At 37.1% G+C, this 27,706-nt stretch overlaps 1 protein-coding gene across 19 annotated transcripts in view; it reads right to left on the bottom strand.

Moving 5' to 3' along the window:
• The window catches only part of LOC150075038 (uncharacterized), a 595,491-nt gene that overhangs the window by 278,477 nt on the left and 289,308 nt on the right, over positions 1 to 27,706 (bottom strand). The window contains exon 5 of one of the 19 annotated variants that reach the window (XM_090388654.1): positions 11,518 to 12,103. The exons of 16 other annotated variants lie outside the window; for them this stretch is intronic. In XM_090388654.1, the coding sequence (XP_090244780.1) occupies positions 11,829 to 12,103 (275 nt within the window). In that variant the 3' untranslated portion in view covers positions 11,518 to 11,828. Of the gene's footprint in view, positions 1 to 11,517; positions 12,104 to 12,998; positions 13,097 to 27,706 lie in introns of those variants that run through there. 2 more of the 19 variants (XR_016547878.1, XR_016547879.1) reach the window with 2 other exon arrangements.

The following is a 27,706-nucleotide window of genomic DNA, read 5'->3' as shown; positions in this document are numbered from 1 at the left end:
AGAAACACTTGTCATGATGAATCGAAGACGACAAATGAAAAGCAAGAAAAACACTGACAGGGAGAAAATTGAGTACACTGAGTTATGCAAAGCCATTAGAAAGAGACTCAGAGAGGACATAAGAAGATTTAACACAAGAAAAGTAAAACAAGCATTAAGAGAAAACAAAGGATTTAAATCAGCAGCCATGAGCAATAATACAGAAAGACAAATGATAATGAAATTGAAGAATAGCAATGGTGTACTTATAAACAGCAGAGAAGGCATAATTCAAATAGCAGAAGACTACTATAGAGAATTATACAAGGAGCAGGGGAATGATGCCAGCAGTGGGGAAGACGGATTGTAAAGTAGCAACACTTACAACATACCAGATATTCTTCTGATTAGGTAGAACATGCGTTGAAGAAAATGAAGAATCAGAAAGCCCTGGGGGAAGATGAAGTTACTGTAGAGTTGTTAAAATTGGGAGGAAGAGACATAACACAAAAACTGGCAAGGCTCTTCACAAAGTGCATTAGAAAAGGTGTGACGCCTAAGCAGTGGAATAATGCAATCATATTTTTGCTGCATAAGAAAGGAGATAAATCAGAAATTGGAAATTATAGACCAATTAGCTTGTTATCCCACATCTACAAGTTGTTCACAAGGGTCATTACTAACAGATTAGAAAGAATACTTGATGAGAATCAACGGAAAGAGCAAGCTGTCTTTAGGACAGGATTCTCAACTATGGATCACCTTCAAGTAATATCACAGCTAATGGAGAAAGCAAATGAATATAAAACACCATTATGCCTGGCATTTGTGGATTATGAAAAGGCATTTGACTCCCTACAGCATAAGGCAATGTTTCGGGCACTGGAAAGACAAGGCATAGATATCCCATATATTATGATTTTGAAGAAAATATATGAGAGTGCTATCTCCTTTATTAGACTAGACAAAAGACAGTAGGAAATTTAAAATTGAGAAAGGAGTTCGACAAGGAGACAATATCTCCGAAGCTGTTTGCTGCTGCCCTTGAGGAAGCTTTCAGAAGATTAGACTGGTCGCAGAAAGGAGTCAATGTGAACGGAGAGTACCTAAACCATTTACGATTTGCAGATGACATTGTGGTCATAAGCCACGATCCCAAAGAATTAGAGGAAAATCTTAACCAGTTATGCCACAGAAAGGGAAATAATGTTTGAAGGAGCAGTAATTGAAAAGGTGGAGTCATATACTTATCTGGGACAAGTTATTAGCTGTAAGAATGATATATGGCTGGAAGTCAAGAGAAGAATAAAGTTTGGATGGATAGCATTCAGGAAATATAGTCACATACTGAAGAGCAATATCCCAGTTTGTCTGAAACGTAAAATAATGAACCAATGTATACTCCCCACCATGACTTATGGAAGTGAAACTTGGGCACTCACCAAAAGAATGGAACGAATTATATTGGGAATCAGATTGTTAGATAAGAAGAGAAACAAATGGATTAGGCAGCAAACTCAAGTAAAGGACATTCTTATCAAAACTAAAATGGTCTTGGGCAGGACACACAGCTCGGAGACATGATGTCAGATGGACTAAGAAAATACCAGAGTGGTAACCAAGAGGAGCTAGAAGAAAACCTGGAAGACAAAGGCGGAGATGGATAGATGAAATTCATGAGTTTGTGGGTAGTAAATGGATGGCCAGTGCTCAAAACAGAAGGAACTAGAAAGTTGCTGGAAAGGCCTAATCCTGCAGTGAATTGAAAATGGCTGATGATGATGAGTACATACATTACTTTCAATATTTGTAATTGTTTTAAAATTTTTAAATTAATTTTTTAATCAATTTTGGGTTAAAGTTATATTCGTTTTAATTTCTGGAGAGTATCATACGGAAGTGTTCTATGTGGCATAGATGTAAATTTCGCTTATTCTTTAACAAAGTATGTACACACACAACTTATTTCCATTTACTGATATTAGTTGGAAGAGGGTGAAGTTAAGCTAGAGCTATCAAGTCTCGTGAATATCAGACACCGTGTTACGGTTCTAAAATAACTGAAGAAGGTATGGCGCTGAAGCTGGGTTCAGAGAATCTGCAAGTTGAGGTCGTTCAATCTTTCTCATGAGTTCATGTAGGGAGGTTTAATAAATGCCTTCTTTTTCTCACAGGAGACTTTAAATGCGCGGAACGTTTTGCATGATCTTTTATTCGTTCTTTATCTTTCACTATCGTATTAAGAGCGGATGTTGCCAGCCTCAAAAAACACGTGAAGTGGTCTTTATTGTTTTTCCCATTCATACATTTTCACAACTTCAATTTTTGCTCTAACGTAATTGTATATCGCTTTGTCGAAACACAAACACTGCCAGGTCCATTCACATTTCTTGTCTTGCTGACTAGGATAACACGAAAAAACCAACAAACAACCGTAGAAACAGTTATCTGCGAGGCAGAGCGGTAGTATAAAACACGGTGTGTAAAAATTATAAGAAGAAATAGCTAACAAGATTCTCCCATTCTAGACACATACAAGTCGCACGTCACGTGATAAGTCGTGGCGAGCTATGCGTGTCGTTAATGTTAGTCCGGCGGCCTTGGAAATCGATCGGGCTAATGTACCCTTGATGTCGACAATTACAGCTTTTTTTTTTTTTTTTTCCTTTTTGGGATTTTTTTACGTAAAGTCGGATTTTCGCAAGCCGAGGCCGAGCATCCGCAAGTCGGGGAGAGCCTGTATATGGCGCAGTACTGTCAGTCTACAAAGTATGTACAGTATTGTATTATTGTATGATAGGTAGTGTGATGAATAATCCTCGTGTTTCGCCGTGGTGTGATCTTTTGAAATGAGAACCACGTGATAAAAGGCATTTATTTGTTTTACCAGAAGTTACTCATTATAGCTGAATATTAATTTCAAGTTTGGCACATTTTTCTTTTTTGTTTTGAGAGGCCCGTGGGATCTTTGCCTCTCCACTGAAAATTACGAGGGGCAATCAGTTCAATAAGAAAGGCACGTGGGGGGGGGGGACAAAAATGGACATAATATTTAGTTTTCAATATAATCACCAAACTCATTTATACTCTTGTCCCACTACTTGAATTTGAAAGTGTCTGCAATTCTGCCCAGACACGATAGGAGGGAGTATATGATGAGAGCCTTGTCGATCAATTCGGCCCTGGAAAGATTGTGCAAGGCTCAAGGGGTAGAATTTTTTTCAGCCTGGACTGTACTTGTTAACAGGAGAGATTGCTTCTACAGGGATGGGATACACTTAAATAGAAAGGGTGCAAGAATATTTGCTGATGCTATCGAGGCAGTGTTAGGTGGGTTGGAAAACTGCTAGCTTGGGGGGAGACAAAGACCAATAGATTGACAGTAGCCACTGGCAGAGGTGAAAGAGATTCTTGCACTGCTTCTATTAGAATGAGCAGAAGCCTGAAAAACAAGATGCATGGTATTTCAGAGACTGCTGGGAGCCATTGCGGTACAAGTAAACACATGGGTTGTGTTAGGGTAGCTAAGAATAGAAACAGGTGCAGATATACTTGCGTGTACACCAATGCTAGGAGTTTAGTAAATAAATTTGATGAATTTGAGGTATTGCTCAAAACATCGAAGGCAGATATTGTTGGGATATCAGAGACGTGGTGTCACACAGATATAAGGGATGCGGAACGGCAATTTGGGGAGTACAACGTCTACAGAAAGGATAGACAGGATAGGAAGGGGGGAGGTGTTATGCTATTAGTTAAGAAACACATAAAAACCAAGGAAGTGAAGCCAGTCGACATCGCTGGACAGTGCAGTGTGGAGTCAGTTTGGTGTGACATAAACATTGGGAGATCAAAATTGAGAGTAGGAGTGTGCTATAGGCCTAATGACTCTGATGAGTATAATAAGGAACTGTACAGGGAAATAGAGTGGGCCAGTAAATCAGAGTGTCTTATAATGGGAGATTTTAATTTCCCAGATATTGACTGGATTTTGGGGGCTGGTTACTCACACACTAGCAGGGCTTTTGTGGATTTATTGGATGATTGTTTTCTACATCAGCATGTTCGGGAGGCAACTAGAGGGAGTAATACTCTTAATTTGATTATCAGCAGTGATTCTTCATGCATTAAGAATCTGCAGATAAATGAACCACTAGGTGGCAGTGATCACAGTGTGCTGAAGTGGGATTTACTCAAAGAGGTAACTACCATTAGGGGTAAAGGGAAGGGTTATTGCTTCCGTAAAGGCGACTACGATGGACTGAGACAGTATTTAAATTCTATACAGTGGGACCAACTGATGATGTTACCAACAGCAAATTCAAAATGGGAAGCATTCAAAGAACTTATCTTGGAAGCTACTAGGCTTTACATACCAACTAAGAAATATTGTTCAAGGTTTAGGCCAAAATGGATGTCAGATGAACTAATGAGGCATATGGCAGAGAAGAAAAATGCATGGGATACATACAAATTAACACATGACACAGAAGCCTATGATAGATACAAGTTGATATGCAACCAAGTTACAAAGGAGGTTAGGCAGGCAAAGGCAGATTACGAGAAATCCTTGGCAAGGGATGCAAAGAAAAACAGCAAAGAGTTCTTTACTTATGTAAACTCTAGAAGGAAGGGGATGAATCAGATTGGTCCACTTGATATTGATGGGTCAAGTGTTGATGATCCTGCTCAGGCAGCTAACAAACTAAATGAATATTTTGCATCGACATTCACACATGAGGAGTTATTCAGCGAGGGGAATGCCAGAGGTGTATTCAACTCTAGCAGTAAGCTACAGAATCTTGAAATAACTGGGAGTAAAGTGGAGGAGAAACTGTTGAAGATAAACACAAGAAAGGCACCCGGGGTGGATGGGATCTATCCAGTTATATTAAAGGAGGCAGCAAAGGAAGTAAGGAAACCCTTAGCCATAATTATAAGAGCTTCCTTGGACTCACGGGAGGTACCCATAGACTGGAAATGTGCAAATGTGACCCCAATTCACAAAGGAGGATCAAAGGCTGACACAAGTAATTATAGACCTGTGAGCTTAACTTCTGTTCCAGGAAAATTAATGGAGGCACTGGTTAAAGAAGCACTGCAGGATCATTTAGACAAGACTTCAGTTATAGCTCAAACACAGCATGGTTTTGTTAAGGGGAAGTCTTGCCTGACCAACTTGATTGGATACTATGATGCAGTCACAAAAGAACTGGATGCAGGGAATAACTTTGATATTATATACTTGGATCTTAGAAAGGCTTTTGATACTGTTGCACATGGAAGACTGCTACACAAATTGGAGCAGTGTGACATTGGAGGCAAATTGCTGCTATGGATAAAGGGGTGGTTGAGGGGGAGAAGACAGAGAGTGGTAATCAATGGACACTGCTCATCGTGGACTGATGTTATTAGTGGAGTCCCTCAGGGCTCAGTGTTGGGTCCATTATTGTTTTCTGTATTTATAAATGATATTGATGATGGTATATCGGGCTTAATGTCCAAGTTTGCAGACGATACAAAGGTTGGCAGGGTTGTCAAGGACACTACTGACACTATGCTGCTGCAACAGGATCTGGAAAGGTTGAGCAGATGGGCTGAGAGGTGGCAAATGAAGTTTAACATTGACAAATGTAAAGTACTACATATGGGAAACAGCAACCCCAGAGCAACGTATCAACTCTGTGGTACAACACTGACAGCGGTAGAGAATGAAAGGGACTTGGGGGTGGTTGTGCAGGCAGATATGAAGTTCTCTGAGCAGTGCAGACGGGCTGCAAGAGTAGCTCATGGAGTATTGTCAATGATATACAGGAATTTTTCCAGCAGGGATAAGGAGGTGATTATTCCATTGTATAAGGCGATGGTCAGGCCACACCTAGAGTACTGTATACAGGTCTGGAGGCCTCATTTCAAGAAGGATGTAGAGCTGCTGGAACGAGTACAGAGAAGGGCAACAAGATTAGTGAATGGAACAAAGGGGTGCTCTTACGAAGAAAGGCTTAAGTTTTGCAAATTACAGTGTCTGGAGACTAGGCACCAGCGAGGTGATCTGATAGAGGTGTATAAAGCCTTGAATGGTTTAAGCATGCTCAATGCTGATGGGATTCTTCCTCTAGCTCAGAAAAATCACCTGAGAGGGCATAAATTCAAATTGAGGAAAGACAGATGTAGGATAGGCGTGCGGAAATTTGCCTTTAGCCAGCGGGTGGTTGGTTGGTGGAACAGACTTCCATCCCTTGTGGTGGAGGTTGATAGCCTAAATAAGTTTAAGGCTCAGCTGGACAGGTATTTTGAACAAACAGAGGGGTGAAGTGGAAGTGGTTTTTTTTTTTTTTTTGGCTGATGCTGCATAAGCTTGCTTTCTTGCATCAAATGCCTCTACTAATGCTAATACTTCACGAAATCGTGGTGCTAACTGCCAAAAAGGGGGGGGGGGGGTCAGCTATTATCATAAGTGATGTATAATTTTCAACCTTTATACAGTCAGAAATGAAATCGTGGAATGAACTGTAAGTTTAACTACAACAAATAAGTTAATAGTGACTGTTTTCTGGGACTAATGGCGTTCTTGTGAATTTTCAAAAGTCTGGGGATACTGTAAATGCAGCAACATTTTACACGGCCTGAGCTATTGAGATGGTGAATACTGCTGTTGTATAACAACCAAAGAGACTTAACGATCTGGTGTGACAATTTCTTGATGGTCATCTCTGCATCACTGACCCAGCTCCGTAGCAGCTAGCATTTTTCTGATGGCGTGGAGATGGAAGATGTACGTCAACAACTGGAACAGCAAATCATCTTTTTATGCAGGAGGCTTCCAGAATTTAAAAAAGAATTCACAAGTATATAAATGTTTTTAATCATTATGTTGAAAATAAAAAGTAACATTCAAGTTAGTTTCAGGAAACTAGACTTGAATTTTCTTTATTCACTTAATTTTTACTTATTAGCTGTAAAATGATGCAAGTCATGTGGCATCAATAAAAAAAAAAAAAAACTATCTATTTCACACTAGCTGGAAGTTTATTTAACAATCAATCACACTCCCTGCCAGAAAGCAAATTTCCAGATATCTGTCCTGCAATCATCCATTTCAAATGAAATTTATCTCATTTTTTTGTGTCATCCAAGAAAAAGTAATGATTCCATCAGCTCACTCAACCTATTAACCACTTTAAACAAACCAATCTCCTCTCAAATGCCTAGTTTCCAGAAGTCTTTCTTGGTGAGAGTACCTCTTTGTGCCTTTAATTAATCTTGTTACTCTTCTCTGCACTCCTTCCACCAGATCCATCCTTCCTAAAATGAGGCTTGAGTATTGTATACAAATCTGCATACAATACTCAAGATGTGGTCTATGCATTGCCATGATACAATGAGATAAATACAGTACTGTATATCCTTATCCCTGATGGGAAAATTTCTTTATGTACAACAGACTGTAGAATAACCTGTAGAACCCCCCAAAATTATGTTGAATTTAGTATCACTGAAAAAGGTATGCTATTCGGGTACCAAATGAAGTACCCCGTATTTACAAATGTTAGACATCAATTGTCACTTTTTAGCCTGCCGGACTAATTTATCTCTAGTTGAAGCAGCATATCCTGATTACTGTCATTTACCACCCTCACAACCTAAGGAAACAAACATTAAGCTTGATATTCCTACATCAATATCATTAATAAGCACTTGAAACAACAAAAGGGCCAAAACAAAACCCTGAGGGAATTCACTCATATTAGTTCAAGATCAGTGGCTATTAATAACCACTCCTTGTCTCTTGCCAATCAGCCATTCCTTTTTCCATAGCAGTAACTTACCCATACCCAATGTCACAATTTGTAAATCATGTGTAACAGTAAAAGCTGTATTGAAATCTAAGTACAGTATATATTAAAATTAATTTTTGCATTGGTTCCTTTGTAACTGCTTCAGGGAATCTAATCAGATTGGTCAGACAAGGTCCCCCCCCTCTCCAACAGTGAATACATTTGTCATATACCTACATTCCTGTCCAGGTGATTCTGTATTACTTCTTTAACTACCGACTCTAATATTTTCCCTCACACAGAAGTCAACCTTGCATGTCTATAATTACTCACTTCACCCTTTATAAATAGGAGAGATATTTGCAGATCTCTAGTTTATAGGCATCTCCCCTGAATACAAGGATATTTTCATGATTATGAATACAGATAGCAGATAGCAATAGTTGTTTTTCTGCTTCTTTCAATACAACTATATAGATTTCATATGTATTATACAGATGAAATCTATATAATCAAGGCAAATTCTTATTTACTTTTGGCTTCAACCATTCTTCTTCCACCTTCCGTTCATATGAAATAATTTAAATCCCAGTTAGAATTAGGTATAATCAGGTACACTCGTTTCTAAAAACTTCACATGCAGTTCAAAATGTCAAATTGTCTATTAAATGTGAATTTCTCCCATCATGTGAATGCAATTGCAAAATATTTATACAGTTTTGCAGACAACCTGTACATCAATTCATTGCTACTTTACTTACTTTATTTTTGTAGCCAGACACTTCCTGTTATCTTCTTTGGCACATCTAACCTTATCAAAGTGACTGCATTCAGTTATAAAATTTATACTTACTTCAGGCTTCTGTCACCTTGATAAAGTGTAATCAGATTGGTAAATTTTCTTGTATTTTTTAATCTAACCTTTAATCACAATTCTCATGCTTTCTGATCTTAATTGTGATTCTAAAAACTTTTACATTATACTGTCATATCCATCAAAAACCAGATAAATTTTGCAGACCAATAAAAATAGTTACAATTCTGAAACATCAGACAAATTCATCAAATATGCTATATTTGCTATCTTTCTTCAGCAAACAGAATGTTCAGTTGAAGGAAGATATACAGATCATACACTGAAAGACCATATATGATATACTGAATGTATTCCACCAAAAATGGCTCAACTGTATTCATGGATTTTTTTTTTATAAGTCATCTCTGTCAGCTAATACTTCGGGATACGACAATAACTGAAAAGTACAGGAATTAAAAAGTCAAAGTCAAATGGTATTGCAAAAAAAAAAAATGTGTAGGTCTGACAGTATTGCAGTGGGGAATTTTATGACTTCAATCATGCCCAGCTCCAAACAGTTTCTGCCTATTGTTACCCTCTATTCTGAAGTCATGTATTACGTGGGGTTTGCATCCATCACTCTGCTCACGGTTTGCACTAATACATTTTTAATTCGGTTTTCAACTTGTTGGCTGTGTTAATGTGATTCAGTTTAAATTCTACTGGTTGAGCAACTACATTAATGCATTACACTAGTATTCACGTTGCTAATGCTACACAGGGATGGATCCAGAATCCAAACTGAATTTGGAATGGGGGGGGGGGGAGCTGAAAGCATACAAAACCTTTTAGAGGAATAGTCATTCCCTCCTGCCTAATGCTAATTAATAGTTTTCCTAACTACATAAAGGAATTTCATGATTAGCACTTGATATTTTAAAAAGACAATTTTGTGTTCATAAAAAGTTTCATATAGGTCATCAAAAAAATGTTTGCCCTTACAGAACTGATTTCATGCAGAGCTTAGTAGTGCTCCTACTGACATACACTAAACAAACCTTAACACGTGGTACACAAACCATAAGTTCATGTCACATTGAAACTGGGTTGTAATTTTTGACAATAAAGGAGAACTTATCAGGCTTAATGTCCAAGTTTGCAGACAATATGAAGGTCGGCAGGGTTGTTAATGACACTATGCTGCTGCAAAATGATCTAGAAAAGTTGAGCAGATGGGCCGAGAGGTGGCAACTGAAGTTTAACATCGAGAAATGTGAAGTACCGCATATAGGAAGCAGTAACCCCAGAGTAACATATCAAATGTGTGGTCCTACTCTGACAGTGATAGAGAATGAAAAGGACCTGGGGGTAATTGTGCAGACAGTCTGCAAGAGTAGCTCATGGTGTCTTGTCAATGATATACAGGATTTTTCTAGCAGGGATAAGGAGGTGATTATCCCTTTGTATAAGGCAATGAATGGTCAGGCCACACCTTGAGTGCTATATACAAATCTGGAGGCCTCATTTTAAGAAGGATGTAGAGCTGATGTAGCATGAGTACAGAGAAGGGCAACAAGATTAGTGAACGGAACAAAGGGTTGCTCTTACGAAGAAAGGCTTAAGTTTTGCAAATTACAGTGTCTGGAGGCTAGGCACCTGTGAGGTGATCTGACTGAGGCGTATAAAGCCTTGAATGGTTTGAGAATGTTCAATGCTGATGGGATTCTTCCTCTTGCTCAGAATAATCACCTGAGAGGGCATAAATTCAAATTGAGGAAAGACAGTTGCAGGATAATGTGCGTAAGTTTGCCTTTAGCCAGTGGGTGCTTGATTGCTGGAACCAACTTCTATCTGCCATTGTAGAAGTTGATAGCTTAAACAGATTTGAGGCAGAACTAGACAAACATTTGGAGTAAGTGGATGGGTGAAATGAGATGTTTTTTTTTTTTGGCTGATGCTATATAAGCTTGCTTTCTTGCATCATGTGCCTTTACTAATGCCAATCCCAATTTAAACAGTATGCACTTATCTTCATTTAAGATTTTAAACCAGTTTGTATATTTGTTGTATTGTGCTGCAGGTTGACCACTTATGTATTCATAAAACAAATGGCCATGTAGCAATATTCTTTTGCAGTGATTAATATGCACATTACGATTTGGGTAAATCAATGAATTAAATCTTTAGAGGGTAGTTAACTAGTTGTTTGGTGGTGGTTACTTGTTTCATCAGTTATTTTTGGTCATTGTTCAAGCAAGTGTACACCAAATGAATAAAAAGGAATTCATTCCTCCGATTCTGAATAAAGAGGTATTCATGGTGTTATCCAGTTTCTGGTGGGATATATACAGGGAAAGCAGAACTTCCTGTGAATGGTAATGTGTCTGGCTGAAGATTGTCTCAACATACTTCCAAGAGTGATCTGACATGTAAACAGAAAGATATTAGTTATTAGAAATTGCAAATAACACAGATACATTTCTTTTATTTTTCATAAGGTAGTTCCAAAAAAAAAAAAAAAAAAAATGGGACTTTTTTTTGGAGGTTGGACAATAAATATGCACCTTATTAACAACTGTACATGTCATCTGATCTGCATGATGTTTTCTGAGAAATTCTTTTCAATCCAAAAATAAGGTCAATTGGCTATTGTACTAGTTTTTGTATGACTGTGCCAAGCAAAGTCTTCTAAATGTAATAACCACAGAGTATGCAAATGCAATATTGTCTCCAAAACCTTAAAAAATTCATACCCTTGATAATATTAGTTATATAACTGATTATCAAAATATTGCTCTTTGGTTTACTCTGATGAAGAAAGGGGAATTAAAATGGGAATCACTTTCAAAAGGTTTTCTTTTTAATAATGCATACAACTGACATTATTAATGGATTTTTACAAAAACAACTGCCAAAATGTGTTACTAAAAGCAACTGAGTGAGCTTGCAAAATTACAATAGAATGGTGATGGAGTAAAATGATGAGCGTTTAATCAGAGAAATAGGCCAGAAATTTGAAACATTCCATCCCTTAAGAAATCAAGTAACCATTAGTTCACAGTTCCCCACCAATTACAAAAAGGGATTCAGAAATCAAGAGAATATCATGTTTAGCCAGATAGAGGAAATGCAAAAGCACTCTTGAAAGATTTCAAACTCATAAAGAAATACTGATGTCTTACTGTCCAGATATATATATACACACACACACACATATATATTACAGATACTCTCTCACAGATTTTTTAAAGTTCAACTTAATTACTACTTCTTAATCATTGGGAGCTGTGAAAAGTTCGGATGTGTGCCAAACGGTTAGTCTTCCACAAGAAACCTTTTCCACAGATATGGCAGGAATAATTCTTGCGTTGAAAATCATGGATATCCATATGCCTCCTTAAGGTGCTGCGATCAAAGAAACACTTCATACAGATGGGACAACGGGGTTTTCTCAGTTCCATGGGTTGATTTACGTTACTTCTGCCCCGCTTCGGGCGGAAAACACGTGGTACAGATGTGAGATACTCTCTTTGAAATGCAAAGAAGTAATCTGAAATTCGAAAAAACTGACTTCAGCCTCCGGAGTAAGAGATATAATCTATATAGTGAAACTTCAATTTTTTTTTTTTTTTTTTTTTTTTTTGTTTAAACCAGTGGCAGTCTTTAGGGAGTCACGACAGTAATGAATCATTCGAAAAAAGAATATTTCCACAGAAATGATATCCTCACTATCTCAACTTTAACTTTAAAAAAGAGGAAGGACAAATGCTAAATATTTACTGGAATTTTGTGCCACGTTTCTTTTCTTTTTCTCATGGGACAAGTGTTAAAAAAATTAATTAAAGAACTTTACACTGTCAAATCAGCACAGATTGATTACATAATGGGGAGCATTACAGCCAGAAATAATATTTTTTAATTATATTTGGTTTAGTCCATTAACTAACACAAATTGACTACTGTCTTATGAATAATAGCTTTTGTCAGACAGCACTAAAAAAAAAAAAAAAAAAAAAAAAACAACACAATAACAAAAAGCCTCACTATTAAAATTTATAAGAGTACATTTTGACATATAAGCATTTTATATGGAATGCTTAAGCACTTTTAGTATCTAAATGCTCTCATTCCATAATCCCCCCACTGCTAAAAAAAAAAAAAAAAAATTCAATAATTAAATCGAATTAGTTTATTTCAGCATTACATTTTGTACTTACGAGGCTAATCATTTATATAAAATTTAACTTCTATTTAAAAGAGCTGGAAAAACTGCTGACTGCAGTCAAATTATTGATTTCATGGCAAGTACGCAAGTGAGTCATTAATGTTGTTTTCCAAGAAAATTGCCTCATACAGACGTAGCATGAATATGGTCTACGGTGAGAATTATGTATTTCCATATGTCTTCGTAGATTACTTTTGTCAAAAAAAGACTTCATGCAGATGTGGCAATGAGGTTTAGCAGAGCTACTCCTTTCCGGACGCCTTCGGATGTGCATCGTGGGAAAGAAACGTAAAGCCGAAGTGCGATTCCTGAAGTCATCTGCAATTTGAAAAGATTAGCTTCAGAAGTTTGGAGAATCAAATCCAAAAATTAACGTAAGATTCATTTTACGAGTTTTTTTTTTCTCTTCAAATTTTCTTATACTGGTTATATTTTTAAATATCTAACATGAAATATCCATAAATGAGATAAATATCTAAGATAATGGATAATTTTCTGTGTCTCATACTTTCTGTTAATGAACAAAAGCAAATACTTCACTTTGTATAAGAAAAATTTTATTTCACACCATGTTTTGGTGTTATCTCAAGAGCTCTCAACAGTGCACACAGCCAACAATAAACTTAAATTACAGCACAGAAATTATTTGAACAAAACATTAAAACATATTACAAGTAAATGCAACAATAACAGCAACGGTAAACATGTGATCTGACCCGTTCAGGGACTAGCAGGCTGCTGAGCATTCTGTTATTGCAATTTTCTTAATAGAAGAGAACCTTCTATTGACTACGAGACATTTTGGTAATCTGCTTGTGTGTGGGTGAGGGATAAAGAAGAACACAGCAATCTTAACCCCCCTTCCCAGGTTAGAATGAAGAATAACTCCATAAATTTTGTACTGTTAAGTTCTAGTCTACTGTGAGCATGTTGGAATCATTGAGGTCAATGAAACTTAAATTCCATTTCCTGGGCATACATTGGCATTCATATGCTACATGCACAGTATTCCTTGTATGAATGGGGATGAGGACCTCTCTGAGAATGATTTTGAGTTTTAGATTCACCCAGAAATACAAGCTAACGTACCGTGTTAATTGTCGTAAAAGACTGACTGACATAGGCCTCATTCTGACGGATGTCAAGGTCTGCAGATATCAGGAGATGGATTCAGATCCCTTAAGTCACCTTTATCTTGTGGTATAATGGATATCCTTCTTTTCCCGCATCACCAACAGAATTAAGGAACCATCCCCCTGAGAACTGGCTTGGGGTGCCAAAATTGAAGGAGGAACAGAAACAAGTTAGTAGTGTGTTACATTACAGGTGCATTGGTGAATAGTAATAATTCATAGCTTATAACAAAATAAGTCAAAATGAAACCCATGAAAATTTGTTCCAAAGTTTCCTAAAATATTCTAAGTGAAACGAAAGTGATCCATTTCATACTGAAAGTGTGAAACAGATCAGAGCTTCCTTTCCAAATTTATAGTAATATTTATGAAGGGAAACTGAGGAGGGGATGCCACGAAATAGGAACTGAACTTAGAACCATCCCAGGGGCCAACAATTTGGTAGCATATCAATTAGATTGAAAATCTGGTTGCAATCTGCATTTTTCTTGTCAATTAATACGGAAAACATAGGAGGAAACAAGAGCTGGCTGTGAAATTGTAACTGGACTTGAGAACTTTTTTCTAGGATCAACAGAATATTGATCCCAGGAAAAATTTGGCCTCAATCTAACTTTTTGTTGTATAGTAATTGTTTTATGTTCTCAAAACTTAATGATTCAGTTTAATTATAAAGGAGCCATCATCTCCTCCAATACTTTTTTAAGAAAATTATTCCCCCTGATATATATATATATATATATATATCTTTACAAGTGACACCAGGTTCACAAGTTTTACATAACAATACATGCGAAGTGTGCATCAATTGCCTAAAGCTAACAATACTATGTTAAATCTATTAAACACATTGTATGTTAAAAAAAAAATAATAATAAATAAATAATAATTTCTATTTATCCGATTTTAATAAAATTTGGGGTGTCTTTACAAATCTTTCTATATGAATCAAATATAAATATCATTCTCAATGAATAAGAAACAAGTGAAGAGTTCAAAAAGTGATTCTATATAGGAAATTAGAGTCCGAATTTTTGATTTGGAAAAAAACAAACATATATATTACAGAAAATTTATCTGCTGCCTAATTGGTATGACAATTTGATCCAAATAAACATCATAAGCAGTCCCATCTGCTTCCAGAATCAACCGAATACCTTAAAAACTGCAGAATAAATGATACATTTAAATGCTTTCTAGATGATGAAAAAAAAAGTTGGCAACTGAATTGGAAAATGAAGCTGAATTTGAACTAACAGGAATTCACCGTCAAAAAAAGAATGTTTGATGGTGAACACAAAAAAAAAAAAAAAAAAGTTGGATTGACCCACCTTTGACACTACACTGCAATCAAGTAATTTAAGGAGAGGAAAAATCAACTGAAATGTATAATTTCAGTTGATTGTAAAGCACAACAATTGATTCTAATGTGGATTTAGAAATTTTGTGTGCAGATAGTAATTAAAATACTCATGAAACCATTTCGACAACAGTTATTTTCATCTAAAATCTCACAATTCATATGCTCAAAAATTTGATGGCATCACTGGCATTTTTTATTCGTAGCTAGCATTAAAGAGCTTTTTTTCCAAAGATGAATTTAATCAAACCTACCTCTCTCCGAGATGACAAAAGTCAGTTTGGATTGTTTGGCAACCTTATCAATATCCATCCATCCAGATCTACATTTGGCAAAATATCACTGTCAAATTTAGACCTGGATGAAATGAGCCAAAGATTTGCAGCTGTTAATGCCAAAAAAAAAAAAAATAAATAAATAAATAAAATAATAATCTTTGAAGCAGAAAATTTAGCATTAATTTACTTTTTATTTTTGGCCTGAAAAACTTTTTTGACATATATGAATGTAATGGGGGCATGGATGCTAAAAGCAAAGTTGGCCAAGGGTGCCACATCCCAATGAGCAAGTTTTGTCTGTAACCTAGATTTAAGACAGAAAAGTTAAATATGCTTAGCTGAAAATACATCAAGTACATTTCCCTGGGAGGGGGGGGGGGTATTACATATGGGTAGCAGTAATCCCAGATTAGAGTACCAACTGTGCAGTACTACACTCAGGGCAGTGGAAATTGAAAAAGATTTGGGGATAATTGTGCAGACAGATATGAAGTTCTCTGAGCAATGCAGACAGGCTGCCAGGCAGCTCATGGAGTTTCTATGATTTACAAGAACTTTGCTACCAGGGACAAGGAAGTGATTATTCTGTTCTATGTATAAAGTAATGATAAGGTCATATCTTGAGTACTGCATACAGGTCTGGAAGCCTCATTTTAGGAAGGAAGTAGATGTGCTGGAACAGATGCAGAGAAGAGCACAAGAAGATTGGTGAAGGGAATGAAAAGGGTGGTCCTACCATGACAAGCTTCAGTTCCGCAAATTGCAACATCTTGGAGTAGTACATACAAGGGAGTATCAAAAAGTTCATACCCTTACCTAGAAATAATACCCCCAGAAATGTGAAACTTCACAGGAACTTTAATGCTTTTCTATGTACTCTCCATGTGTAGTAACACATTTCTCCCATCTATAGATTAGTTGTTTAATGCCTTGATCATAGAAGTCTGCACTTTTGTTTTTTGCCTAAAACTGCACAATTCCACTTCATTGATGACTTCCTGAGACAAATCAAAGGGGTGTCCACGCAATAGTTTCTTCATTTCTCGAAACAAGTAGTCTTACAGTGCTAGGTAAGGAGAATAGAGTGGGTGCTGCAGTAGTTCAAAGCCGTACTGGTCAACAAAGTTCGTGGTGACAACGGCTTCTGCAAAGGCATCAGCAATCTTGAAACTCATCATGTGGAGACCTTAGACATGTACAGATGGTCACGTATGGGTCTGCTGTGAGCAGACCCATAACTAATTCCCACTGCATTTGCCATGAAATGAAATGTCACATATCCATCACTCAGCATCAGCTGCTCAACCTTTCCAACCGTCTCATTGTCTGTGGATGGCCTTCCTCTCTTGACTCGTCCAAGACACTTGTACGACTGCACTGGAACTCAGTTTCCACTTTTTTACAGTGTCATAGGATGGACAATTCTGCCCATACATGGCTTTCATTTCTTTGTCAATTTCCTGAGCTTCATTGCCCTGCAAATGCAGGAACTTGATCACTGCTCAATACTCCACTTTGTCAGCCATGATGTCCTTCCTCAGATTCCGGGCTCAACCTCTGGTGTTCAATCACCTACGGGAATGAAATTTTGCATGTTAGTTTTTGAATATGTAGACAACTTATATTAAAAACGGCATCTTCCTACTGATGTTTTATCTAGGTCATGGTACGAACATTTTGATACCCCCTCCTCGTATGAGGTGATCTGATTTGAGTTTTTAAGATTTTGAATGGATCACGCAAGCCCAATGCTGATGGCATTCTTCCTCTTGCTCAGACTCCATATCAGGGGGCATAAATTGAAGGATAGTTGCAGGATAGATGAGAGGTTTGCCTTCAGCGAGAAGGTGGTTAAACTGTTGGAATAAACTTTGAATGAATTCAAGGAAGTTGTTGTTTGTTATTTGGTTTTTAGGAGCATTAGCAACTAAGGCCATATTGCTCTGGGGATATGTGGTGGTCATTCTCTGACCTTTCCGCATCCTCCGTATTTAGTGGTCACGGGCTCAAACCCTCGTCTAATCAAGAAGCGTGTGCTACGCACTGCTGCTCCTGCCTACCTGGCATTCAAGGAAGAACTAGAGAAATTATTGGAGGGGAAGACAAGTGATTTTTTTTTATTTTCTTGGCTGATGTTTTACAAGCTTGCTTCCTAGCATCACATGCCACTAATAATAATACTAATAAAAAATACCAGCTCAAAGGAAGTTTACTGTATTCGAAGTATGAGACTCGGGCCATACTGGAGACCTCCACTGATGAACTATACTGGGATTGTGCTATAACCGTCATCAACAAGAAAGAAATGGCTACCTACTTGATCTATATAGCTGTGCCCAACACCAGCAAACTACAAAAAAATACAAGGAAAAGATCAGGAAGTACCCAGACCTAAGACATGAAGTCAAAGATATGTAAGTATATGGAACAAGTAATGACCATCCCAATCACCAAGTCAATCACCATATACTGGGATTGTGCCATCCCAATCACCAAGTCAACCACTAGCATGGTACCAAAGAGCCTCCATAAGAACCTAGCAGCAATAAGCCTCCCAGAAAACACTTACAGAGAACTCCAGAAAGCCACCATCCTGGACACCTGTAGGATAGCAGGAGTGTTCCTCGACCAACAGTAATAATAGCAGCTGGACACAACCAACCACCCCAAGCACATGGTACTAGTACCTCTCACGGGACTACATCAGCAACTGCAACATACTTGCAATAAAACTTAACTTAAAAAAAAAAAAAAAAAAAAAACAGAGAATTCATGGAAAGATTATTTACTGAATTAAATCATTAAATAATTTGGCACAAATGCAGGGAGACATCTTGATTAGATACACTTCTTCAAAAAAAAAAAAAAAAAAAAACCTGATGCTAAGATTCCCCCCCCCCCAACCTACCACCCAAAATTAAAACAGATCTACTGAAGGCCTCCAAAGCCACCAGAAGTCCCCCAGAACAAATCCAGTCACCACCCAACTAAAACATTTAGAAAAAAATTGTTAGCCATGCTTTAGAAATCATCCTGTCATTAGCAGTCTAACAGCTACTGGATGCAGAACAATAGGTCCCTGAGTTTGGATGTCTGGTGTGTCTTGATAGTTAGTTAGTTATTTGGTTTTTAGGGGCATTAGCAACTAAGGCCATATTGCTCCGGGATATGCGGTGGTCATTTCCTGACCTTTCCACATCCTCCGTCTTTGGTGGTGACGGGCTCGAACCCCGGTCTAATCAAGAAGCGTGTGCTATGCACTGCTGCTCCTTCCCACCTGGCTATGGAGGCGCTGTGTGTCTTGAAACTAGTAACTAATACTGTTGTACACTCTTTTCATTATTTTTTAAAGTTTTAAAATTTAAGGTTATTGTTGACTATATTCACCGATAAGGACCTTCAGAGTGCACTACAATGTATTGCTCTGAAATAAAATACCATATATGCAGTGAAGTATTGTCTTTCTACACTACTATAATCTGCAGTATGCCCTTGCTCTTCAATTAGCATATACATGATAATTTGTATTGATCATTCATGACCAGCTGTATTTGAGAAATAATATTATCACTGTTTAAATGAATTAGTTTACAAGAGGGGGAAAAAATCCAAGTAAAAATAGCAAAATTACAGAATGGTGTACAATTCTTGAACAATGGTCACTGAATATTAAATCTCTTTAAAGTTTAGGAGATTTTTCATCTATACATTTTTTTTTAAATATCATATCTCATGCGAAATTAAAAAATTTTTTTTTGATTTGATTAGGAAAAATTTTTAGATTTTGCCTAATCAAATCAGTTTTATGTCACTGTGAAAGTTGTTCCCTTTCATTCTTCAATTTGGCCTACAAACGTCACTGGTATAGCTGTAAAACATACGTAGAGTACAGTAATCAGACACTTTTACAAAATATTTCCACTAACTAAAAAACTTGCACAAATCAGGCAGTTTCAAATTTGCTTTGGAAAAATTTCGTTTTTCTCTATACCCATACCCACAAAATTCCAAAGTGATTCAGAAATATCTGTTATAGTGCAAGTTACCTAACTTTCACATATCTAATTAACTGTTTTTTTGTGAATAGCTTTCCTATTCACAAAAAAGCAGTTAATTAGATAAAATTCCAAGTTATAAATCACAATAATAATATTGAATTCAAAAATTCCAGTACAAATATGACACACACACGCGTGCGAAAGAAAAAGTCGAGGAAACAAATTCAGACTCGAGAAAATGATGGATGTGGGAAAATCTCAGATAATCCAGCTGTTCCTTGTTGTTGCCATTGAGTTGAACAATTATTTCACATCAATATTTAAAAATGAAAGCCACTTCACGGTGAGGAGAAACTATGTAAGTGAAGCCAGGAAGTATGAAATTAATCATATTAAACTTACAGAAGATGATTTATTAGAAAAACATTTGAGCCTAAAGGCAAGTAAAGTCCTGGAGTTTTGCCACCTTCAAAATCATACCCAATGATTTTGAAGGTGGCAAGAGAGAGTGCATTGAACCTTTAAAGATTAATTAAGAGGGCAACAATGGACTTGGGAAATTCTTTGGCCTGGAGAGATGCCAATGTATAGAGGCAGTTCTAAGAGTCAAGTGGATAACTAGACTTTAGTGGTAAGGAAAATCATGGAGGGAATGGTAAAGAGTGGAGTGCAATACATGGTCACTTAGACAGAAATGGAATTCTTGAAGGAAATACAGCAAATTTTTTTAAGGTAAAATCATGTTAAACCTACCTGGTCAGCTAGATGTAGGGAATAATTTCATCATTTCTTATTTGGATTATAGGAAGGCATTTGACCATGAGAAGTAACTGTACAAGCTGGAACTGGGATGATAGGTGAGATCCTTAGATAGATTTCAGAGTGGCTGCAGGGCAGGAGACAGAAGTCTGTGATTCCTCAAGGACAGTACTGGACCACTGTTGATTTTGATTCCCTTAAATGACATCAATGAAGGTGTGATGTCAAAATTCAGTAGAGCAGTGAATGATCAGCATGGAGCAGCCAATTAAACTTCAGTGATTGTCAAATAATAAAAAAAAAAAAAAAAAAAAAAAGAAGAGAAGAAAGAAGTGGCAGCTATTTTTTGACAATCCCTGAAGTTCAATTGGGCTGCATTTTATGCAGCAAAATGCAAAGTTTACACTTGAGGTTGCTTTTAACCACAGAATAAATTATACACCTGGCAAGGTTGAATTACAAAAAGTAGATGAAGAAAGGGATCTGAGGAGTTATGATATGGGCATACATAAAATTCTCTATGAAGTGCAAATGGGCACTAAGGAATACATACATGGTGTGCTATTGATGATTCATTGAACATTTGCTGGAAGAGGTAAAAATCTACTCTATAAAGGCAAACATAAAACTGCACATTTAAAAAAAAAAGGGGGGGGGACACTTCTTGAAAGGTTGCAAAGATAGGCAACCCACTTGACGATATGTGAAAAAAAGTTCATTCATGTGAAGAAAGATTTCAAATATCTGGGCTATAGAGTTTGGAAACCAGGCACCTTGTAGGGGAATTGAAAAAAGGCCCATAAGGCACTGAGAGGGATAGTAAACTGAATGAATGTGAAATTTTCATAATTAATAAGATATATTGATCAGAAGTTAACACTAAGTGAAACTAGTGGGTTGGTGACTTGCAGACTAGCAAGACTTTTGTGTGTGGATTTATTGGATGACTGTTTTCCACAGCAGCATCTTAGAGAGACAATAAGAGGCAGTAATATTTTTAATCTGATTATCAGAAGTGACTATTCATGCGTTAAGAATCTGCAGACTAGGTGGCAGCGGTGTATTAATTTGAGATTTATTAATGATGTAACTACCATCAAGGGTATAGGGAGGGGTTTCGCTTTCATAAAGTGACTACAGTGGTCTCACAGTTTTTAAATTCTATACAGTGGTACCGACTGATGATGTTGCAATTAGAAATTTCTAAATGGGGAGCATTCAGGGAATTAATCATAGAAGCTACTAGGGCTTTTCACACCAAATAAGGAATACTATTCAAAGCTTAGACCTAAATGGATGTCAGATGAATTTATGAAACTCGTGGCAGAGAAATAAAATGCATGGGATTCAAACTAGTCTGTAATCAAGTCACAAAGGAGGTTAGGGAAGTGAAGGCAAATTACAAGAAATCTTTGGCAAAGGGTGTAAAGAAAAACAGTAAAGACTTCTTTACTTATGTAAATTCTAGTAGGAAGGGGATGAACAAGATTGGTCCACTTGTTGATGATCATGCTCAGTTTAGTGAGAAATTAAATGAGTATTTTTGATCTACATTCACATATGAGGAATTCTCTAGGAAAGGGGTTGCCAGAAGTTTATCAAACTGAGAGAGAAATGATTTTGTAATAACTGAAAGGAAAGTGGAAGAGAAACTCTTGATTTAAACATAAGAAAGGCACCTAGATAGATGGGATTTTTCCCATTATATTAAGGGAGGCAGCAAAGGAAATAAGAAAACCCTTAGCCATAATTATGAGACCATCCTTGGATTCAGGGGAGGTTCCTGCAGACTCAAACTAGAGATGTGCAAATGTATCCCCCAATTCACAAGGGGGGGGGGAATCAAAGGGTGACACGATTAATTACAGAACTGTTAGTTTAACGCCTGTTCCAGGGAAAATAATGGAGTCACTGGTGAAAGAAGTAATGTAGGATCATCTAGATAAGCTGCAATTATACTTCAAACACAGTATGGATTTGTTAAGGGGAAATCTTGTTTGACCAATTTGATTGGTTACTAGGATAGGATCACAAAGAAACTGGATGCAAAAAAATAATTCTGATAATTATATACAGTAGAACATCGGTTATCTGGGACAATTTGAAAGGCTGATCTTTCTTCTTTTTTTTATTAACGGTAGTACAGTAAGCTCTGGTTATAGTGATCATGTTTGTATTTGAATTCTGATTAGAATAAGTGAGAGATCGAGTTTACTACCCATTTATAACAGATTGTTCAAACAAAAAAACCAAAAACTGCAAATTGTTTTTATTGTTTTATAGTTGTGACCTTCAGAAATGTGCTTTAGAAAAATATCACAGAGACTACTGGGTTTTCTCGGAAACTATGAATGAATTTCAGATTAGTTTAGCTGCAGATTCGGTAGGAATAATATTATCCCAAAACTTTGTGATTCATTATTTTTCTCAATTTATTATGGTAAAACGTGAATGAAAAGAAAACGAGTGGTTTTAACATTGCAACAAAAAAATGGAAATTATTAATGGAATTAGAAAAGGTGAAAATTTAGGATATCTCTACAATTTACGACATGAAGAAAAAATTCCAATACTATAACAGCATTTTTGTTGATTATGGATAGTCATAGTGAAGGAGAATATAGCAGGAAAAAGACGATGTCGAAACCTGAAAATGACACTTTAGAGAGTGCACTCACTATTTTTTTCTTTTCTTCAGAGCAAAGTTTAGGTTTTTTGGTTTTTTTTTTTTTTTTTAAGGAGCATTAGCAACTAAGGCCATATTGATCAGGGGATATGCGGTGGTCATCCCCTGACCTTTCCGCATCCTCGATATTTGGTGGTCACGGGCTCGAACCCCGGTCTAATCAAGAAGTGTGTGCTACGAACTGCTGCTTCTGCCCACCTGGCTACAGAGGCGCATCGAAGTTTAGGTGAACTAGTGTCTGGCCCAATGTTGTGTGAAAAAGCATCGTATTTTAATTGAAAATTAATAAAATAATGAAGATTTTAAGGCAAGCACAGGTTGGCTGAAAAACTTTAAAATGAGACACAGTACACTTGAATTAGATATAAAAAGCGAGAAAATTTCTCGAGACAAATCGGCAGTCCTTTGAAAAGTAAGTCTGCTTCAGTTACAGCAAATTAAGAAAGAAAATGGTTATAATGTTGATGAGACAGGCTTATTATGGAAAGCGTTACCGAGAAAAACTCTAAAAGAGAAATGCTTGTATCAAGTTTTAAGATGAGAAAAGAGCGAGTTACAATTGCTTGAGTGCAAATGCTCCTATGCTTATCTTTGGTGACACTCTGGTTTCTAGGCAAGATGATATATCTCTTTTGGGGATTACCCCGACTTCTAATCTCTCTTGGCACAAGCACATTACAAATATTGCTTCCTTCCAGGTTTTATAGAAAACCAGGTTTTCTATAAAACCTAGTTTTCTCTTTCGCTCTCGTTGTTACTTTTCTTCCGAACAGATGTTCACTCTATACAAATAGCAAATCTGCCCTACACCATGGAATATTGTTCTCACATCTGGGGTGGTGTCCCCAAAACCTCTCTCAGGCTACCAGATTCCATTCAGAAGAGGGCAGTTAAGTTAATTAATGACTCGTCTCTAACAGTCTCATCACTCGCTGTCTCACAGATGTACTGTTTCGGCTGCATGCCTTTTCTACAGATACTTCCGTGGGCACTGTTCTTCTGAATTGGCTTATATAGAAACCAATTCCCACTCTCTCTCTTTCAAAACAGTCTGAACATGTGGTGTCACCAACCAACATCCATTTACTGTCCAACTTCAAACTCACAGAACCAACCTTTCATCATCTTCGTTTATTCATTCAACTGCCGTTTTCTGGAATAACCTTCCTGAAAATTACAGCCTACAGAAGTTCAAGTCAAATGTCAACAAATATCTTCTTCTCAACCTACAACCCAAGCACGGTACTAAGTACTATAGGTTCTAATACTTCTCTTGTTTGGGGTTTTCATTAAAAAAAAAAAAAAAAAAATTGCTACTGGGATGCACAGATTGTCCGTGTTCATTATTGTTAAGCTGAAAAAACCGAGAGCATTTAAAAATCTTTCTAATTTTCCTGTTTTGTATTAAAAATCATAAAAATGCCCAGATGGATGTTTCTGTTTTCAGAGATTGGTTTATAATTTTTTTATATATTTAATTAATCTGATTTAATTTAATTGTAAGGTAAGATTATCTTACCGGAAAAGGTCTGACATTAATTATTCCGGATAACTGACACTCTACTGTTCTTGGATTTCAGGAAAGCCACTGATACTGTTGCACATGAACACTGCTATACAAATTGGAGCAGTGTGGCCTTAAGTGCAAGTTGGTGCTATGGATAAAGGGATGGTTGAGTGGGAAGGGAGAAGACGATTATCAGTGAGCACTCCTCTTCCTGGAGTCCCTCATGGTTTAGCGCCGGGCCCATTTTTGTTTTCTTTATTTATCAATGGTATTGATGAAGGCATATCAATCCAATGTCCAAGTCTGGAAATGATACAAAGGTTGGCATAATATGCTACTGCAACAGAATCTAGAAAAGTTAAGCACTGCAAAATGCCAACTGAAGTTTAACACTGATAAATGTAAAGTACTGCATACGGTTAGCAGTACCCTAGAGTAACACACGAACTGCGTGGTACTACACTCGGGGTAGTGGAAAATGAAAAAGATGTGGCGTTAATCGTGCAGTCAGTGTGAAGTTTTCTGAGCAATGCAGACACAGCCTGCCAGGACAGCACATGGGGTTTTGTCATTGATATACAGGAATTTTTCTAGCAGGGATGAGGTGATTATCCCATTGTACAATGCAATCTTCACGCCACACTTTAGGAAGGATGTGGAGCTCCTGTGAAAGAGCACAGAGAAGGGCAACGAGATTGGTGAGCAGAACAAAGGGGTGCTCTTACGAAGAAAGAGCTTCAGTTCTGCAAACTGCAGCATATGACAGGTGTTTGATTTGTTTAAGGCTTTGAATGTATTGAGCAAGCTCAATGCTGATGGGATTTTTCCTCTTGATCAAATACGAAGGGGGGGAGGACAGAAATTCAAATCAACGAAGAATGGTCGCAGAATAAATGTGCTAAAGTTTGCCTTTAGCCAGTGGATGGTTGATTGTTGGAACAAACTTCCTTCTGTTGTTGTGGAAGTTTAAATAAATAAGTTCAAGCAAAAACTAGACAAACTATTGGATGTAATGAGTAGATGAAATGGGAGGTGTTTATTATTATTTATTTATTTTATTTGCTGATGATGTATAAGCTTGCTTGTATCATTTGCCACTGCTGTACCAAAACCAGGAGCCATAAATCTAAATTATGGGGGAAAAGTTTTAGACCAGATTGCAAGAAGTTTTCTTGTATTCTTTTAGCCAGCAAGTTGTCAATCAAGGAATAAGTTACGTCCATGGACTGTTGATATTGATTTGGAGAAATTCAAAGTTCAACTGGACTGCAACGTGGATTTGCACAGGTGGGATTTTAATTATTTTTTGGTGTGGCACAGCAAAATTGTGATGCTTTCTTGCTTCACCAGGCTAATACAAATACGTTAATCTGACTTGATGCATTACCCTGAGTGCATCAAAACTTTTAGACTGTTCATGTTTGTACAGACCAGTAGTACAGCCAGTGCCATCATGGTATGGTAGGCACCCAGGCAAATGCCCAGGGCACCATCTGGGTAGGGGCACTTTGCCGTCATGTGGATTATTTAATTTTAATTTAAAAAGGGCGCCAAATGCTTGATTTGCCCTGGGCACAAAAATATCTCAAGACGGCACTGGGTACAGCTTTTAATCTATTTATATTTGACTAGGGTTAAAAAAAAAAAAAAAAGTATAGTATAAAAAATTACACTACTGTATATAATTGTTTCTGTATATAATGATATTTATATATATTTTTTCAGGGAGCACCTATATTTGTTGTTGTTATTTGGTTTTTAGGAGCATTGGCAACTAAAGCCATATTGCTCCGGGGATATGCAGTGGTCATTCCCTGACCGTTCCGTATCCTCCATATTTGGTGGTCGCGGGCTTTAACCCCGGTCTAATCAAGAAGCATGTGCTACGAACTGCTGCTCCTGCCCACCTGGCTACGGAGGCGCCTCCTACATTTGTACTAGATAACTAGGAAAATTTGATTGTGCAACATCCAGTGCAGCTGCACATGCTAAACATCAGCTCTGCCGCTGAAAAGGCATTGTTCAAGACATAGCTAAAACTGATGTAAGAAGAGTTCAGTGGCTGAAAATAAAGATACATGGTATGATTATAAATTAGTTGGTAATAAAATTGCACGTGCATTAATCTTGCTAAAGCAGATTATGAGAAGCCCCTAATGTAAGAGCACATAAAAAAAAAAACAAAAAAACAGCACGTAACTCCTTTGTTATTGAAAAGAATCAACCACATTTGTACACTTGGTACCTTCGGTACTTTATGTTATAAAAAGTTACTTTGTAAGTTACAACCCGTACCTGATCCACAAACTGCAAAATTACTGAGACATGAACTGCACTGCGGGTACCCACGAGTACTGAACCCAATGTAGGATTCTAGTACTGGTGTTGTGTGCTGCAACTGTCTCGATGAGGGCCTGTGTTTACAATTACAAATCACAGTCTACAGAAGTTCAAGTCCAATGTCAACAAATATCTTCTTTTGTCTTCTCAACCTCCAACCCAAGCATGGTACTAAGTACTATAGGTTCTAATACCTCTTGTGTTTGGGGTTTACATAAAAAAAAAAAAAGTGTATACTGGAGGCAGGAGAATAAAGGTTGATTTAGAAGTTGTATACAGACAGTAAGACCATCAATTTGTCTGCCAGGGGTCCAGAACTCTAATCCCCAAATTTTCTTGAAATAACCAAGAGATGAAGCTTACCAGATTTCAATTGCATAATGGAGACCCAAGCAGTAGTGCACATATTTCATGATTAGTTTTTTGTTTTGTTTTTTAAACAGGTATTTTTTAACCACAGAAAAGCTCATTCAGGCATCTAGGGTTGGTATTTGCTGTATATTTTTGGATGACAGACTGGAGTCAAATAACACTCAGGAATTTAAGAGATCTGGAGGGAACCAAGCAGTATCCTGTGAGAAACAGATTTAAGGAGAAAGCACTGTCTGCATTACTGTATCATATTTGGATGGAAAAATTATATAGCTGGATTTATCTGGAATAATAGTGTATTTGAAGAAAGAAGGCATACTGATTTTGTCCAGGTGCAAGAATTTAAAAGTTAAAAGAGTATTTAAGGCTTTAAAAAGGGTTGACCAAACTTCAACACTAATGTGACATGCACATTAAGACATTGGGTGGACTTCAATCCCAAATTTGAGAGTCATGCCTATTTACAGTTTCTGGCACTGGAATGCTCTTTTTTTA

The sequence above is a fragment of the Mastigoproctus giganteus genome, chromosome 14, assembly GCF_048544385.1.
Source record: "Mastigoproctus giganteus isolate SK-2022 chromosome 14, ASM4854438v1, whole genome shotgun sequence".
In the NCBI taxonomy this organism is placed as follows: domain Eukaryota; kingdom Metazoa; phylum Arthropoda; class Arachnida; order Uropygi; family Thelyphonidae; genus Mastigoproctus; species Mastigoproctus giganteus.
This window is presented reverse-complemented; position numbering and strand designations above follow the sequence as displayed.